We start from the raw sequence: 15161 nt of genomic DNA, 5'->3' as shown, positions 1-15161 counted from the left end.
CAAATCTTGCAAATATGTGATCTGAGCTTATAAATTGTGCACTGTATAGTAAGTTAAAATATAGGACTCTGCTGAATCTTAGCTTAACAGTTAAGGATGCTAGGTCTATCTTTAGTGGCTCTGTTTTCTAAGGATTAGAGCTGAAGGGGTCCCAGAAGACACAATCTGTTTCATTTTCAGGCAGGATTATTTCTAAATTGTTTGAAACGCAGAATTTTTATTCTGTTCTTACCACCTGTGTCCACTGAAATCTATTTTATTATTTTAAAAAATATTTGTCATTTATGAATAATTTATTGGAAATTTTAATAAGAATTTAAAATAGCAAACCTCTATATCAAGTGCATTTTGGCAAACACACATCAGAAAGAGGAAAGAACGTTATTACATGTCCTTTTAGCAAAGTGAGATGACAAAGCTTCTTAGCACACAGTAATGTATGATGAAGTCTTTCCTGTTGAATAACTGGGTAAAAAAATACCTTATTTCCTTTATGTCCTTAGAAATATGTTGTTCACTCATTGTTTCTTAAGCTTGAGATTATTCATCTGGTATTGTCACTCACTACTCATAGTTTGAGACTTTGTTTTTGTGGTGAATTTCACCATCATCCTCAGAGTCTAGAGTGCTGCTCTCAGGCTTTTGGCATTCTTGTTCTCATTAATACTAGTGAACTGTCTTTTGTCAGTTTTCTTGTCATTGTTCTGAGGAATAGAAAATAAATTCTGAATTGTCAGTTGTGCTGAAGAAAACTAAAAGACAACAGATTCTGCATCTTTTATATCTTGAAAGATTATGCAATACTTTGGGAAATGCAATAAGAAAACTGAAATGTGGCTATTTCACTGTCGCATCATACTCTTAGGTGATTTAATCATTCCTTCATATTTTTTCCATATTTTAGCTTTTAAAACATAATTGCTAATAATTGATGGATAATGATGAGTAAGTAGCAAAAGGTTTCATGGTAGAGGAAAAGTAAAAAAAAATTAAGGTTTTACTATTTTTATTAGATTAGAGTAAGAGTCCAGTGGACCTAAATCATAATTGCCACATATATTGAATTTAGTGGTTTTTTTTTAAAAATAATTTTTCTTTTTTATACTTTGGAAGACCTCTAAAAATAAAAGCCTTGAAATATCAATCCTTAAAGATAGAACTGCTCAAAAAAGAACCTCAAGAACTAAAATTGGGTCTAGTGGACCTTAATGTTATACTAGGGTTAAAGAAATGGGAATCTTTTGTTTAAAAACAACAACAAAAAAAACTCCCCAAAATTGGGGGGAAGGGGGTGAAGTAATTTGGAGGTAACTGAAAAAATTTTCTTTATCTTTAAGGCTTTAGGGGACCAAATAATATTTGTAAATCGTCCTGATAAGAAGAAAATTCTTTTCTTCAATGATAAGAGCTGTCAGTTTTCTGTGGACGAAGGTAAGTCTTTCTGTATAAATACTTTATTTAGTTTGCAAGTATGTTACCAATTTAGGGTGACAAAATTTGTAATGTAATACAGTTATAACTTAAATTTTATAATAATGCTGGCTTTTTAGCATTATCATTTCTTAGAACAGAGCTAGTAACACCTACATCTAACCTTGATTCTCAAAATGGAATTTGAAATATGTAATTTGAAAGATTTTAGGTTACTTATACTTACAGTCATGGTATAGCAGTTTATAATTCCTTATGCTTATACCAAAAAAAGTTTATTTCTCTATTATTTTATGAATATTACTTCATATCTTGATATGAAAGCTTGATACAGACTGGGGAAAAAAACTTTTTGGTGACTGATACTCTCTTAAGTAACTTGCTCTTTCAATTATCAAATTGGATAAGGAAGGAGATTTTTTTTTCTTGTAATTATATAGAGTTGGATACTAAGCTATATTTTGTCCTTTACTAAATTCGTGATACCTGTAGTTTAGATTTTAGTTTAAAATATTTCATCAGTATATGTCACGTGGAGTAGCAATTAAATGGGTTTAGTCATGAGAAATTTCTTTGCTATAAAAGTAGAAATTCTGACAAGCAAATATGATTTTTACTGTAAATTTGTATCAGTTTTGTTTTTATAAAAAAGGCAAAATAAATTAATATTTTAATTATAAAATTTCAAAACAATACAAACAACAAAATATTGTAACAATATGGAAGTGTTCATAGAGGAAAACAGTAATATTAGACTCCAAATAGTGAAACTATTGCTCTGATCACCTGGTAGTCATGTTGACTCTTTATGGCATTAAATAAAAGAGACTCTATGGAATTAATAATTTTGTATAAGAAATGCATTATAAGTCTTGTCTCTTTAGTAGCCTGCACATGTCTTGATTGTGATTCTGTAATTTGTACAATACCCTAGCTTTTTTCTTACATGTTATTTGGCTGTAGGTATCTTCGGGCTTATGGTGCTTATAGATAGACATGTTAGTCAACTCGAAGTTACTTAGCTGACCGTGATTTGTTTTAATAAATAGAACGTTGTGTTTTTGTGAAAATCGTGATCAAGAGTACCTTGTATGTAGTCGGTTCTCAATAAATGTTTGGTGATTAAAATAAAAATTTGCAAAGCATGCCAGTTCTTTTATACCGCCCTCCCTAATAGACAGGTAAGTTTTCTATGCGTAAACAGAGTAGTAGTGAACTCCTGTACATCATAGTGATAGGTACTCATTTAAGGACAGTTTGGCTTAGCAATTTTTGTTTTGCTTGATTCTTCTTTACTTGGAATTTTGCTTTTATGTGAATGTTTGTAATTGTCAAATTAATTTATTTTAAAAAAACAAAGATGGACTTGATCTTGAAGATCTGAGTTTAAAAAAAAACCAACTGATTGCTTTATTCTTCAACAGTTAATCTATTTGAAAAAATCTGCAGTATTAAAAAACTTACCACAAGTATCACATGTTCAAATAGTAAAGAAAATCTGAAAATGAAAAGCAGCTGTGCTTTACCTTACTTCAGTTTCAGTTTCTTTCTTTTATGACAACTGGTTTTATTTTAGATGATTCTGATGGTTTTTTCCTTATTGCTAAATAACATGCTTGTATGTTCTTAATTTTTCAAGTTGAAGCATTGTTCTGATTTATCTTTGATTCCAACACCTATCTCTTCTCTGCTTCCCAATATAGTACACCACTAATTTTAGTTTATCATTTATCTTGGCACCTTCAATAAATAAAATACTTAAACTTTCTTAGTGGGAATATTCAGTATTAAATCTACTCTGCAGGTGCCAGCATAGTGAAGCATATCTGTTCTGTAAGTTTAAATTGTTTAAATTGAGGCAGGTGTTGAGATTGCAGTAGATTCATAAGTGTAGTGTGAAACGCTAGGATTCCTTGATCAATAATCCTCACACTAGTCCTTATAGACAGCCATTAGTATTTTCTGTCCCTATCATCTTGGCCTTTTTCTCTTTGTGTATCTTTTATTTCTATTCCTTAATATTACCCCTATTTTCATTTGCTATTTTATATGGCCTTTGTTGGCTTGAAATTCTCCCATCTCCTTAGTACTTGGCTGATAGAGACCAAATGAGGATTTTCACCTTTTTTTTTCCAGATTAGAGAAATAAGCCTGTATGCTTGTTAGCAAAATCCCACACATCTAGAAATAAGTTTTGTAAATAGTTTGAAGTTTATTTTTCTAGTTTACTTTCTCTGCATTACAGATATTCTCTAATGAATGCTGCATGGCTAGAGTTAGTATTCCATTTTATAGGTGTAACTGATGAATGGATTTTTAAATATTTAAAAATGCTGCAACAAATAGCCTTACACATTGGATATGTGTCTATGTTTTTTGTTAATGAAATGGACATATAAATCAGGAAGATATTGGGAAGGTAAGTTGATAAGTTTTTATATATTTTAAGATCTTTGTTGCTGAGTTATTTAATATGTGGTAAAATATATTACTAGATTTCCTAATATTGAAGCATTCTTATATTTCTAGATTAACTAGTTAATTCTTTGGCTTTATGTATTTCTGGGTTCTTTTTACTAATGTATTTAAGGATTTTTGCTTTAATATGGCCAGTATTCCTTTTTTGTTTTTTTCTCAGGTTTTGGTATGGGTATAATACGAGATTCATAAAAAGAAAAGTATAATTTTCCCTCCTCTCCCTACCCCTCCGTTTCTTTTTTTTTTCTTATGAGAATATCAAATTCCTTGAAAATTTGAAAGCATACACTTGTAAATGTATCTGACTTGTTGCTTTTTAGACAGCATTCTTTTTAATTTTTTATTTTTCATTTACAGTTGACACATATTAGTTTCAGGTATATAACATGATTAGACATTTATATAACTTATAAAGTAACACCCCTATAGATCTAGTACCCATCTGACACCATACATAGTTATTACAATATTATTGACTGTATTCCTTATGTCTTATGCTATACTTTACATCCTCATGACTATTTTGTAACTGCTCGTTTGTACTTCTTAATCCCTTCCCCTCAACCCTCTTCCACCTGGCAACCATCAGAATGTTCTTTGCATCTATGAGTTTCTGTTTTGTTTGTTCATTTGTTTTTTAGATTCCACATATAAGCAAAATCATATGATATTTGTCTTTCTCTAACTTATTTCTCTTACAGAATACCTGCTAGGTCCATCCATATTGATACAGATGGCAAGATTTCATTCTTTTTTTATAGCTGAATAATAATTCATTGTATATATGTACCACTAACTCTAACCTTAACCCATTCATCTTTTGATGGGCACTTAGGTTGCTTACATATCTTGACTATTGTAAATAATGCTGCAACAAATATATGGATGCATATGCATTTTCAAATTAGTGTTTTGGGTTTCTTAGGATAAATACCCAGAAGTAGAATTGCTGGATTCTTCTTTGTCTCTTTGTTTTAAAGTCTGTTTGGTATAGGAATTGCCACCCAAGATTTTTTTTTCATTTCCATTTTCATGAAATATCTTTTTCCATCCCTTTACATTCTTTGTGTATCTTTCAATCTGAAATGAGTCTTTTGTAGGCAGCATATGTAAAGGTCTTTTTTCTTATCCATTCAGCCTCCCTATGTCTTTTGATTAGAGCGTTTAATTTATTTACATTGAAAGTAATTGTTGATAGATATGAAGTTATTGCCATTTTATTATTCATATTTTTGATCTTTTTTCTTCTTCTTCTTAAAGAAGTCCCCCTAACATTTCTTGTGATGCTGGTTTGGTCTTAATGAACTCCTTTAGCTTTTTCTTGCCTGGGAAACTTTTATCTGTCCTTCAATTCTAAATGATAGCTTTGCTAGGTAAAGTAGTCTTGGTTGTAGGTTCTTGCTTTTCATCACTTTGAATATTTCATTCCAGTGTCTGCAAAGTTTCTGTTGAGAAGTCAACTGACAGTCTTATGGGAACTCCCTTGTAGATAGCTGCTTTTCTCTTCCTGCTTTTAAGGTTCTCTCTTTGTCTTTAGCCTTTGGCATTTTAATTATGACGTGTCTTGGTGTGAGTCTCTTTAGGTTCATCATCTTTCAGACTCTCTTTGCTGCCTGGGGTTGTATTCCTGTTTCCTTCACGTGGTTAGGAAAGTTTTCCATTATTTCTTCAAATAGATTTTCACTTCTTTGTTCTTGCTCTTTGTGAATGTCGGTATGCTTGATGTTGTCCTAGAGGCCCCTTAAACTATTCTCATTTTTTTGGATTCCTTTTTCTTTTTGCCGTTCGGATTGGGTGTTTTCTGCTATCCTATCTTCCGAATTACTGATTCAGCCCTCTGCTTCATCCAATCTGCTATTGATTATCTCTAATGTAGTCTTCATTTCAATTATTGAATTCTTCAGTTCTGATTGGTTCTTTCTTATGCTTTCTATCTTTTTATATTTCCTATCTCTTTGTTGAAATTCTCACTGAGATCATTCAGCATCCTTATAACTAGTGTTTTGAACTCTACACCTGGTAGATTGTTCGTCTCCATTTTCTTTAGTTCTTTTTCTGGAGTTTTGTTTTATTATTTCATTTGGGACATGTTTCTTTGTCTCCTTGTTTTGGCTGCTTCCATGTTTGTTTCTTTGTATTATATAGAGCTGCTCTGTTTCTCGATCTTGGTGGAGTGGCCTTATGTAGTAGGTGCCCTGTGGGACCCAGTAGTACAGTCTCCTTGGTCACCTGAGGCAGCCTTCATTGCTGTTGACATGTCATTGGGAGGGATTGACCCTTAGTTCTAATTGGTTGTGAGGATTGTGTGACTACAGTGGAGGAGCTGTCATGAAGGGGCTGACCATATGGAACAGGAATCACTTTATTGGGGCTCCGGTGCCTGCTGAGTCTGTCTTTTGGGTGTGTCATTTGTGGAGTTGGTTGGGTGGTGCTCTAGTGTGGGCACTGGATGGGTGTGTTCTGGGGCCTTTTGGGAGGAGTTCTTGGTGCAGACTAAGGATAGCTGCTGCCTGTGCGTAGCCCAGGGCCACTTGGTGTGAGCTAAGAAGTGATCTGTCGATGTTCGCCAGTTGTGCTGGGCTTAAAGGTACCTGGGAGAGGCTAAGCTTTAAACTGAGGCTGGCTACTGCTAGTGCTGGGCTCAAGGCTGCTTAGCAAGAGGTACAGAGCACACTGAGGCCAGATGCTGCTTGTTTGAGGTTTGCGAACATTAGAGATTTTAAGAAAGTTCGTAACATGAGTCAGATTACTGTCCGTAACATGGGCCATTTGTAGGGAAAAGCCACTGGAAGCTGTTTGAGTGGGCCCCCAAGTTGGCTGGGGCAGAATCTCAGGGAATCACCAGGGCAGGGCACCTTGTGTTAGCCAGGTTGATGGAGATTCAGATATGGTGGCTGTCTGTGTATGCCAGTTGGGCAGAGGATGGCTCAACAAAGGAACAGTGCCCTCTGCCAGCATTTCTGCCTGGGAGGAAGCTTCCCCTCTAGCCCTCACCCTGAAGCCAGACAATTCAGTTCCTTCCCGTATGTCCCTGGCTCTTTTTGAGTTGCTACCCCAGCATTGGAGCTCAGTGTGAGTGAGTCTATCAGCCAGTAAGTCTATATATGGGTTTTTTAAGAGGAGCCCCTGGAACTCCAGCAGCCATCTGTCTCACTCATCTACAGTCTCCGCTGGTTTTCACAGCCAGAAATTATGGGGACTTCTCCAGCACTGGAACTCTGGGGAGACAAGTCCCCTTAATTTCTGATTGTGAAAACCTGGTGTGGGGTTGGGACCCCTCACCCCTCATGGGAGACCTTTGCAGCCAGAGATAGCCCTCCCTGTTTTTAACTGCCACACATGGGTGTTAAACCAGCTTGTTGGGTGTCTCTGCCCTTCCTACCAATCTCTATGTGGCTTCTTCTATTTATCCTTAGTTATTGGACTTCTGTTCAGCTAGACTTCAGGCGGTTTTCAGTGATGGTTGTTCTGTAGTTTAGTTTTGATGCGGTCGTGGGAAGAGGCAAGCAGTTTCCTACAACGCCGTTTTGGCTAAAAGTTTAAACAACATTCTCAATATCTTCTTGGCTGTGTCCTTATTTAAGTTCTCTGTCTTGTGAATTAATTTTTGTAATTTGTGTTTTCCTACAAAATTATATTTAATATTCAGGTTTAATGAAGTATAGTTTTTGCGGAGTGTGGTCTAGAACTTGCTTAACTTTTTTTTCTCTTATTTTCCCTTCTATTGCTAACTTTTGTTTGGGCTTTCTCCCTTATTTCTTTGTTATGCTAGCTATTGATTTACCTAATTGACTTTAGTTGTGTTTTTGTTTAAGGGAAAATATAATCAGATAACTGTTTACATAGTAGTTTTTTGCTACTTGATCTGAGCAACGATGGAGTAAATGTTAAAATCTCACATTGCTTTTATATATTTTCTATAGTTAACTGCTTTATATATTTTCCTGCAGAGTTTTTGGTTTATAGGCATTCTTAACAGTCACAGTTTAAAGATTGCATCTGTAATCATTATAAAGTATCTCTGTTGGTCATATGAATTTACTTGAAGTCCAGCATTATCTCATCTTACTATCTTAAAACCCTTGTACCTTTTAAAAAAATTTTGATATATTTTTGTCCATTTAAAAAAAGTTATACCTGTCTTCATTATATGTATTTCTTTTGTAGATAGCATACAGTTGGTTTTAACTTTTTGAATAAGTTCTAAGTGCCATTTTTATTTAATATCTTTACCAGATGATGTATTCTCCCCATTTGGAAATTGTATGATTAGGGGAAGTGTTTTGTGTGTGTGTATATATATATATATGAAGTGGTTCTCTTTATATATTTAATTTACTTAAATTTCTAGGTATCAGTTTATCAACTTTTCTCTTTTTACTCTGTAGTTGACACTTTCTGAGATTTTTGTTCCAATCTATTGTTGTTTATTTATGAATCCATTTTTTTCAACAAATATTTGTTTGCAAAATTATATTAATGATATGTATATACATTTGGTAAGGATATTAAACAGAAACAGCAAATGATTGAATAAGAAGATATTCTAGTTATCCATTGCTGTGTAACAACTTACCCCAAATTTAGTGGCTTAAAAACAACATTAATTTCTGTCTTGGTTCCATGTTTGTGCTCAACTGAGCAATCGTGTTTGCTGCTGAGGCTGAAGGCTCAACTGGACTTGATATCCAGGTTGGAAGGCAGTTGATGGCTGCTGGCTGAGAGTTTGGTTGGGCTTCTCCAGTGTGACTTGGATTTCTCTTTATGACTTGGGCTTCTTACAGAATGGTGGCTGATTGCTGAGAGGGAGTGTCTCAAGAGAGAGCATTCAAGAGACTAGATTACTGGCTTATTGTGAAAGTATATAACTCAAGTATGGCTAGATGGAAGGGATACATGTGGCAAAGCATGTGGGAAGGGGCATGGAGCTTCCATACTCTTTTGGAGTTTGTCATTCTCCCCACATCTTCATGTGTTCACCAACCTGGGAGTTCCAACAAATATTCATTGATTTCCTGTTATAGGCCTCATTTTGCTATATGTGAGGGGTTGTTGATATAAGAAATGTCCAAACCTGTAGAGAGTTTTTATAAGAATTTATTTGAGGCAAACAGGATACACCTGAAAGCAGAATCTCAACAGACTGAGATAAAATGCTTTCAAGAAATGACAGTTTGCAGCTTCAGTTATGCATTTGGAATTAAGGAAAATTACATGAAAGTAAGAGAAAGCAAGGTGGGAATTGATTTACAGAATAGTTAACAAGATTCTGTGTTCTGAAGGTGGTCACACTTTAGAAGGAGGGGTCTGAAGGGTCCTCAGGCTTTAGAAGGAAAGGTCTCAAAAGAGGCATTTTAAAGGGGTGTGAACCTGGATGCACAAAAACAATGGACAGGGCTGGCTTAAGGCAAAGAAAAAACTTTTACGAAACGAAGTTGAATGTTTCTCCACCATGACCTGCCCAGTTAGGAATGCCCTGTGATGTTACTTTCCATTGAACCCCCTTTCCATCCACAACGTAGTAGCTGCAGATAGACTAATACAGGTGTGATGCATTGGCAACTTATATACTGTAATTGGTGTTTTACTTAAGTGATAAAGAATTCTTTGTAAAGATCTGAAAAATGCAAAATGCAGCTTTTCTGTGATTGACAAAGGTTAATACTATATTCTACATAAATTATACATTATATTTTTCCAGAAAATCCAGTGTGCATTAAATCAGTATAAAAATAATTTGTTTATATATATAAAATGGAATTGCCTTCTAGGCTTAGTTTATTGTAAATCGATATTTTTCATTAATTTGTATACTTTCTAGGAAAGATGGTTGGGAGTAAGCAGGGTTTTTCAACCTTGGCATTATTGATATTTGGTGCTGGATAATTTTTTTAGTGTCAGGTTGTCACTATAAGATGTTTAGCAGCATCCCTGGTTTCTTTAGATGACAGTAATATACCTTCCCCCATATTACGACAATCAAAAATGTCTCCAGACATTACCAAATTGCCTGTGTTGAGAATTGAAGGTACAGCTTATGTTTATAAAACAGAAAAATTAAGATATATTTTCTTTAAACTTTTCATGCAGTCTTGCATTTAGCACATTCATTGATACAAGGGATATCAAAGTGAATAAGGTTTCTGTCCTTGAGCTTACAGGCTGGGGAATGAGTGACATGGGAAGACATATAGTACAACATGCCACATATTGTCATTGTGGTGTTCAAATAGTGCTGTTAGGCCCTGGGAAGAACAGTTACCCACAGGAACCTCAGGAGTAAGGCATTGTTCTTTTAGTTGAAAATGTTAGTATTCTATAAATCACTGATTTTAAAAAACTTAGTTTTTGTTAATCATGTAAATCATGTGTATTTCCATAGAAGACCATTGGAAATTAATATATATCTTAATGTTGATCTTTTTTTCTTTCTTTTTGACTTCTTTTTTGTATTTACTGTCGATCATATTGATAAAGATTTTTGTTTTAGTCCACTAGGTGGCAGTTTTAGCCATCAGAAAGAAATATGTGGGCAAGCTTTCAGCCACTGAAAATTCATCCTTTATTCTATCTATAATAGAAAGAAATGTCCTAAAATGAGACATAACACAAATAAGGAAAGAATTTATTATAAAGCAGTTTAAAAAACCAAATTGATAAGTGGACACAGAGTACCTGGACATAGGTATACATCTTATTTCACAAAGTCACTTAATGTTTCCTTAAGTCAGGATCTTATTCATTTAGAGGTAATATAAATGCAGTGGTCAAGAGGATGTCTGAGTAGTCAAACTGTAATTTTAAATCTTCGCTCTGCTCCTGACTGGCTTAGGCAAGATACTTAACCCTTCTCTGAGATTTCTCATCTGTAAAATAGGAATAATGGTATTTGTACCTCATGGTCCTTACAAGGATTAAACGAGTTAATATAATAAAAGTGCTTAGAACTTGGAACAGAACTTGGCACATAGAATAATGGTAACAGTAATGTTAGCTCTTATTAGTAGAATTGAAAATATAAAATAGTACCAAAATACTAAGTGTTTTAATCTTACTTATCTTGTAACTTATTTACATTTACTGAGCTGTCTCATGATTGACTCAGTGAGTCTGTAGTTTTGCATTTAGTTAGAAAAGAAACAGAACAACTTTTACAGTCTGAGGCTACATTTCTACTGAACTTTTGCAGTTACATTATATTTGTTGGTGGTAATAAATCCAATGACAGTCTGACTTTTCCCCTGTTGCTTGTAACTTGTTCTTTTCTGCCTGGAAAGTTAAATAATTTCAACTTTATCCTTAGAATTCAGGACTCCTCCCAGTAGCTACTTTCTGGGGCTTTGATGCTGTTTTGGGTCATTATTTTTTAATGGCTATATGGTGTTCCACTATATATCCAAGTATATGGATATACTTGAAAACAATTTTTCTGATGTTCCGCAGATGGAAATGTAGTTTTAAAAAAATTTTTTCTATATGCTATTATAAAGAATATTCTTGCACATAAATATATGCTTACTTGTCTGATTATCTCCTTATTGTAGTTTTCTTTAGAATTGTTGGGTAGAAACAAGGCATATTTAAAAAATATTCAACAGTTTGCCTAATACTTATTGTAAAGTTCGAACCAATTCTTTGGACCAGTTTATCCCTTCACAGCAGTATATGAGAAGGTATCCATTTTTCTTTCTTTTTTTTTTTAAAAAAACTTAATTTTATTATTAGTTTCAAGTATACAGTACATTGGTTAGACATTTATATAGTTTATAAAATGATCCCCCTAATTGCTCTTTCTCTCCTCTGGCTCTCCATGTAGCCCTTACATTAATGCTAACTGCATTCCCTATGCCGTGCTCCCCATTCCTGTGATAATCTATCAACTACTAATCTGTACTTCTTTAACTTTTTGCCCCATTCTCCCAGCCCTCCAACCCCCCTCCCCTCTGGCTGTCACCAGTTGTCCTCTGTATTTGTGGAGAAGGTATCCATTTCTTTATTCAAACCAGTACTGGATGTTTTTAGTTGACTTTGCCAGCCTCATACAAAATAAAGATTATTTTTTTATTTTATATTTTCTTGCAGTGATTTTTATGAAATTAAAACCAAATTATTTCTCTTAGTACTTCTGTCAGCCAAGCATTTTCTTTCCTCACATACATTAAAAAGTAATTAGACTTGGTATCCTGTGAGATCTTGCCTCTAAAATTAGGCCTTGCCTTCCAGTGTTCATCTTAAGTATTTATGCAGTGGTAATACATTTATGTAGTAGATGTAATATTTAAATGCAGCAGCATTGAGCTAAGGAAAGGCAAGGATTAAAGTAGAAATGTTTTATTGGGAGGGGCAAGGATTAAAGTAGAAATGTTTTATTTAGGGATTTTTCCTCTGAAAATAGTTCCAGTGACATTTCTTTTAGCAAAAGAGTTAAATTTTGTTTTAATATACTTGCATTTCCATTGTGCCATGAAAATTTATAGTGTTGTATATATTTTTTGGTGGTATATTAATATACAGATTATCTTTCCAGACCATTGCTGTCACTATTCTAGTAGGTATTATTGCCTTCGTAATATGTTATAAGAGGCCTAAAGTATGTATATAAGCTTTGTACATATCAAGTAGAAAGTCAAAGTAGTTTCAGTTTTCAAGGAACTGAAATTTTGCAATGCTGGTAACAGAGGCTTGGTAAAAAGTGTACTGAATAAAATTTACCATTGAGTAAAAGGTGTTTTTATCATACGCACTTTTATTCTCTACCTTTTCGTTATGTGGAGAAAAGTATACAGCTTAATTAGTATTCAGTTATGTCGTGTAACACTTAATTCTAATTAATGAATACAATTTTTACATGTTCATATAATTTAACAAATCTGGTTAAAATACCAGAACTATTTTTTTTGTATGTGTGACACACTTCCTTCAATAGCTATGGTAAATCTGACGCATAAAATTCTGGTTATGGTATACATTTTAAAACAATTTTGTGTGCTTTCTTGGAATTAGAGGAATGTTTTTATTGCTGACTTGGAAGTTCAACTTGAAGCTATTTTCTCTCTCATATACTCACAGTGAACAAAACTAGTTACATTAATCATATTGTTCTTAAAGTTTGGATAAAAAGTAGGTAGTTGGCAGCTTCTGATTTTCACTTAGAATGGAGAAAGCTGGAAAAAGCATTGTTCCCACCCTTACAACAACAGTAAACTGTATACAGCTGCAAACTTACAGTTTTCTTGAACCTGTCAGAGTGCTAAGGTTGCAGGGCCACCACCTATCCTGAAATCTAAGGAAAGACAGCTAGCTACCTCTAAGAAAAGATGAGATGGAAGCTCTTGTTTACCCAGGACAGACAAAATGAACACCTCTCAGAGTATTCAGCTGAATTTTTTAATGAACTGCTAAAAGCTTAGTGTGGACTAGCAAGAGAATATAGAACTCCCGGGGGCTGCAGACACATGGGAATTTGTACCCAGCTCTATAGACTTCAGTGGATACTTACAAAAACAAGACAGAGGCTTGGGCTGGGGATACTGCCCTTGTTGGATGGGTCTGGGGATGGGGAACAGTAGATGCTTCAGGAAGGACATAAAACTCTGTCTAAATCTTTCTCCTCACCTCCTTCTTTTAGACAAAAGTCTTAAATTGCTGTGGGAAGGGAATAGAAAGAAAATCTTCTACCCCCAAGAAAGGGCCAGGAATATGTGTCGGGTCCAGAACTTTAGCAGAGGAGGCAGAGCAGGAACATTTGAGAAGGCTTATCCCCAGACACCAGGGAACACAGCGCTTTCCTAAGATGGAGGCTTAATCAGAATATCAGAGAACTCTTGCCCCCATACCAGGCTAACAGATGTTGATTAACAAGTAACAGTGGAATCCAAGAGGCACAAGAGCATAGAAGCAGACAGACCATCCTAAGTGGAGCATAAAAGGAAGACGTAAAACCACAGGTTGAGCAAACACTGAGAAAAACCTTCTGCCAAATGAGCCTCTACCCTAAGCACAGGTATGGCTAGAGGAATTTGAAGCCTGTGGTGCATTATGGGTAACCATAGCAGCAACAGATTCCAAACCAAGCTCTTGTCCTAACAGTAGAATGACCCCCCTCCACATGCTAAAGGCCTAGGAGAAGGAAAGGTGTGTCCATATCTCCAGGCATGAAAACTATTTACTTTAGTCTCAACTGTCCTACAGAAGATGATATGCTGCTTTCAAAAAAATGTGGGGTAAAAAACAAGGAAAAGCACATCTTTACACTACATGTGAACTGGGATAATTTTACTTGACGTTAGAACAGTGTGGGAACTAGGAGTGCCAATACCCACACAGTCGAAAAGCTGAGTTTAACTTTTGACTCCCCCCAAACTTAAGTACTAATAGCCAACTATTGACTGGAAGCCTTATTGATAACAAAAGCAGTCAGTTAACACGTATTTTGTATGTTGTATGTGTTATATACTATATTCTTACAATAAAATAAGCTAGAGAAAAGAAAATGTTATTAAAATCGTAAGGTTTATCTGCGAGTTTTTTTCAAATTGTTGCAGATCTCCAAATTTTTTTTAAATATATTTATTTAAAAAAATTTGTGTATAATTGGACCTGTGCAGTTCAAACACTTGTTGTTCAAGGGTCACCTGTAAACTGTCACAGCTCCTTGTTCCAGTATAAAACTTTGGTTCCCCATCTCCCTGTGTGTGTGTTCTTACCAATAGAAGAGAAAGTGGAGTATACTGAGCTCAGGAGAGATGAGCAGGAATTTGAACTATGGAGAGAACCGATTTTTGGAATAAAAGGAGAGTGTCGACTGCCTTTGTTCTCAGGAAAGCAGGGAGGCTTTAAGCATATGGTCCTTCATTTACTAGACTAAAAATAGAATACTACCGATGTGGCGTGTAATGATGCAGTTGCAGTTCGTGTTCTCAGGCCCTTGAATGTTGATGTCTTACTTCCTTTGTTTTTATAATGAAATCTCAGTTGTGCTAATGTCAACCAGAGGAGATAATATTGAAGCCTGGATTTTGATCTCTGAGATGTCGTTGCTTGTAAACACCTATTGTAAAATAACTATCATCTTGTTGGCATAGAGTTTCAGAAACTGTGGAGGAGTGTCACTGTGGATTCAATGGACGAGGAGAAAATTGAAGAGTATCTGAAGCGACAGGGTATTTCTTCTATGCAGGAGTCTGGACCAAAGAAGGTGGTATGTAATTGCTAGAAAAAAATGTAATCCTCTGTTCTTTATAAACTGTTTG

At 34.8% G+C, this 15161-nt stretch overlaps 1 protein-coding gene across 6 annotated transcripts in view; it reads left to right on the top strand.

Annotated features, from left to right (window-relative positions):
* GTF2E2 (general transcription factor IIE subunit 2) overlaps positions 1-15161 on the top strand; it is an 82958-nt gene that overhangs the window by 39521 nt on the left and 28276 nt on the right. For all 6 annotated transcript variants that reach the window (XM_011371887.2, XM_011371895.2, XM_011371878.2 and 3 more), the window contains 2 exons: positions 1338-1431; positions 14994-15109. In XM_011371887.2, the coding sequence (XP_011370189.1) occupies positions 1338-1431; positions 14994-15109 (210 nt within the window). The remainder of the gene's footprint in view (positions 1-1337; positions 1432-14993; positions 15110-15161) is intronic.

This window comes from Pteropus vampyrus, unplaced genomic scaffold, assembly GCF_000151845.1.
Source record: "Pteropus vampyrus isolate Shadow unplaced genomic scaffold, Pvam_2.0 Scaffold8, whole genome shotgun sequence".
Lineage (NCBI taxonomy): Eukaryota > Metazoa > Chordata > Mammalia > Chiroptera > Pteropodidae > Pteropus > Pteropus vampyrus.
This window is presented reverse-complemented; position numbering and strand designations above follow the sequence as displayed.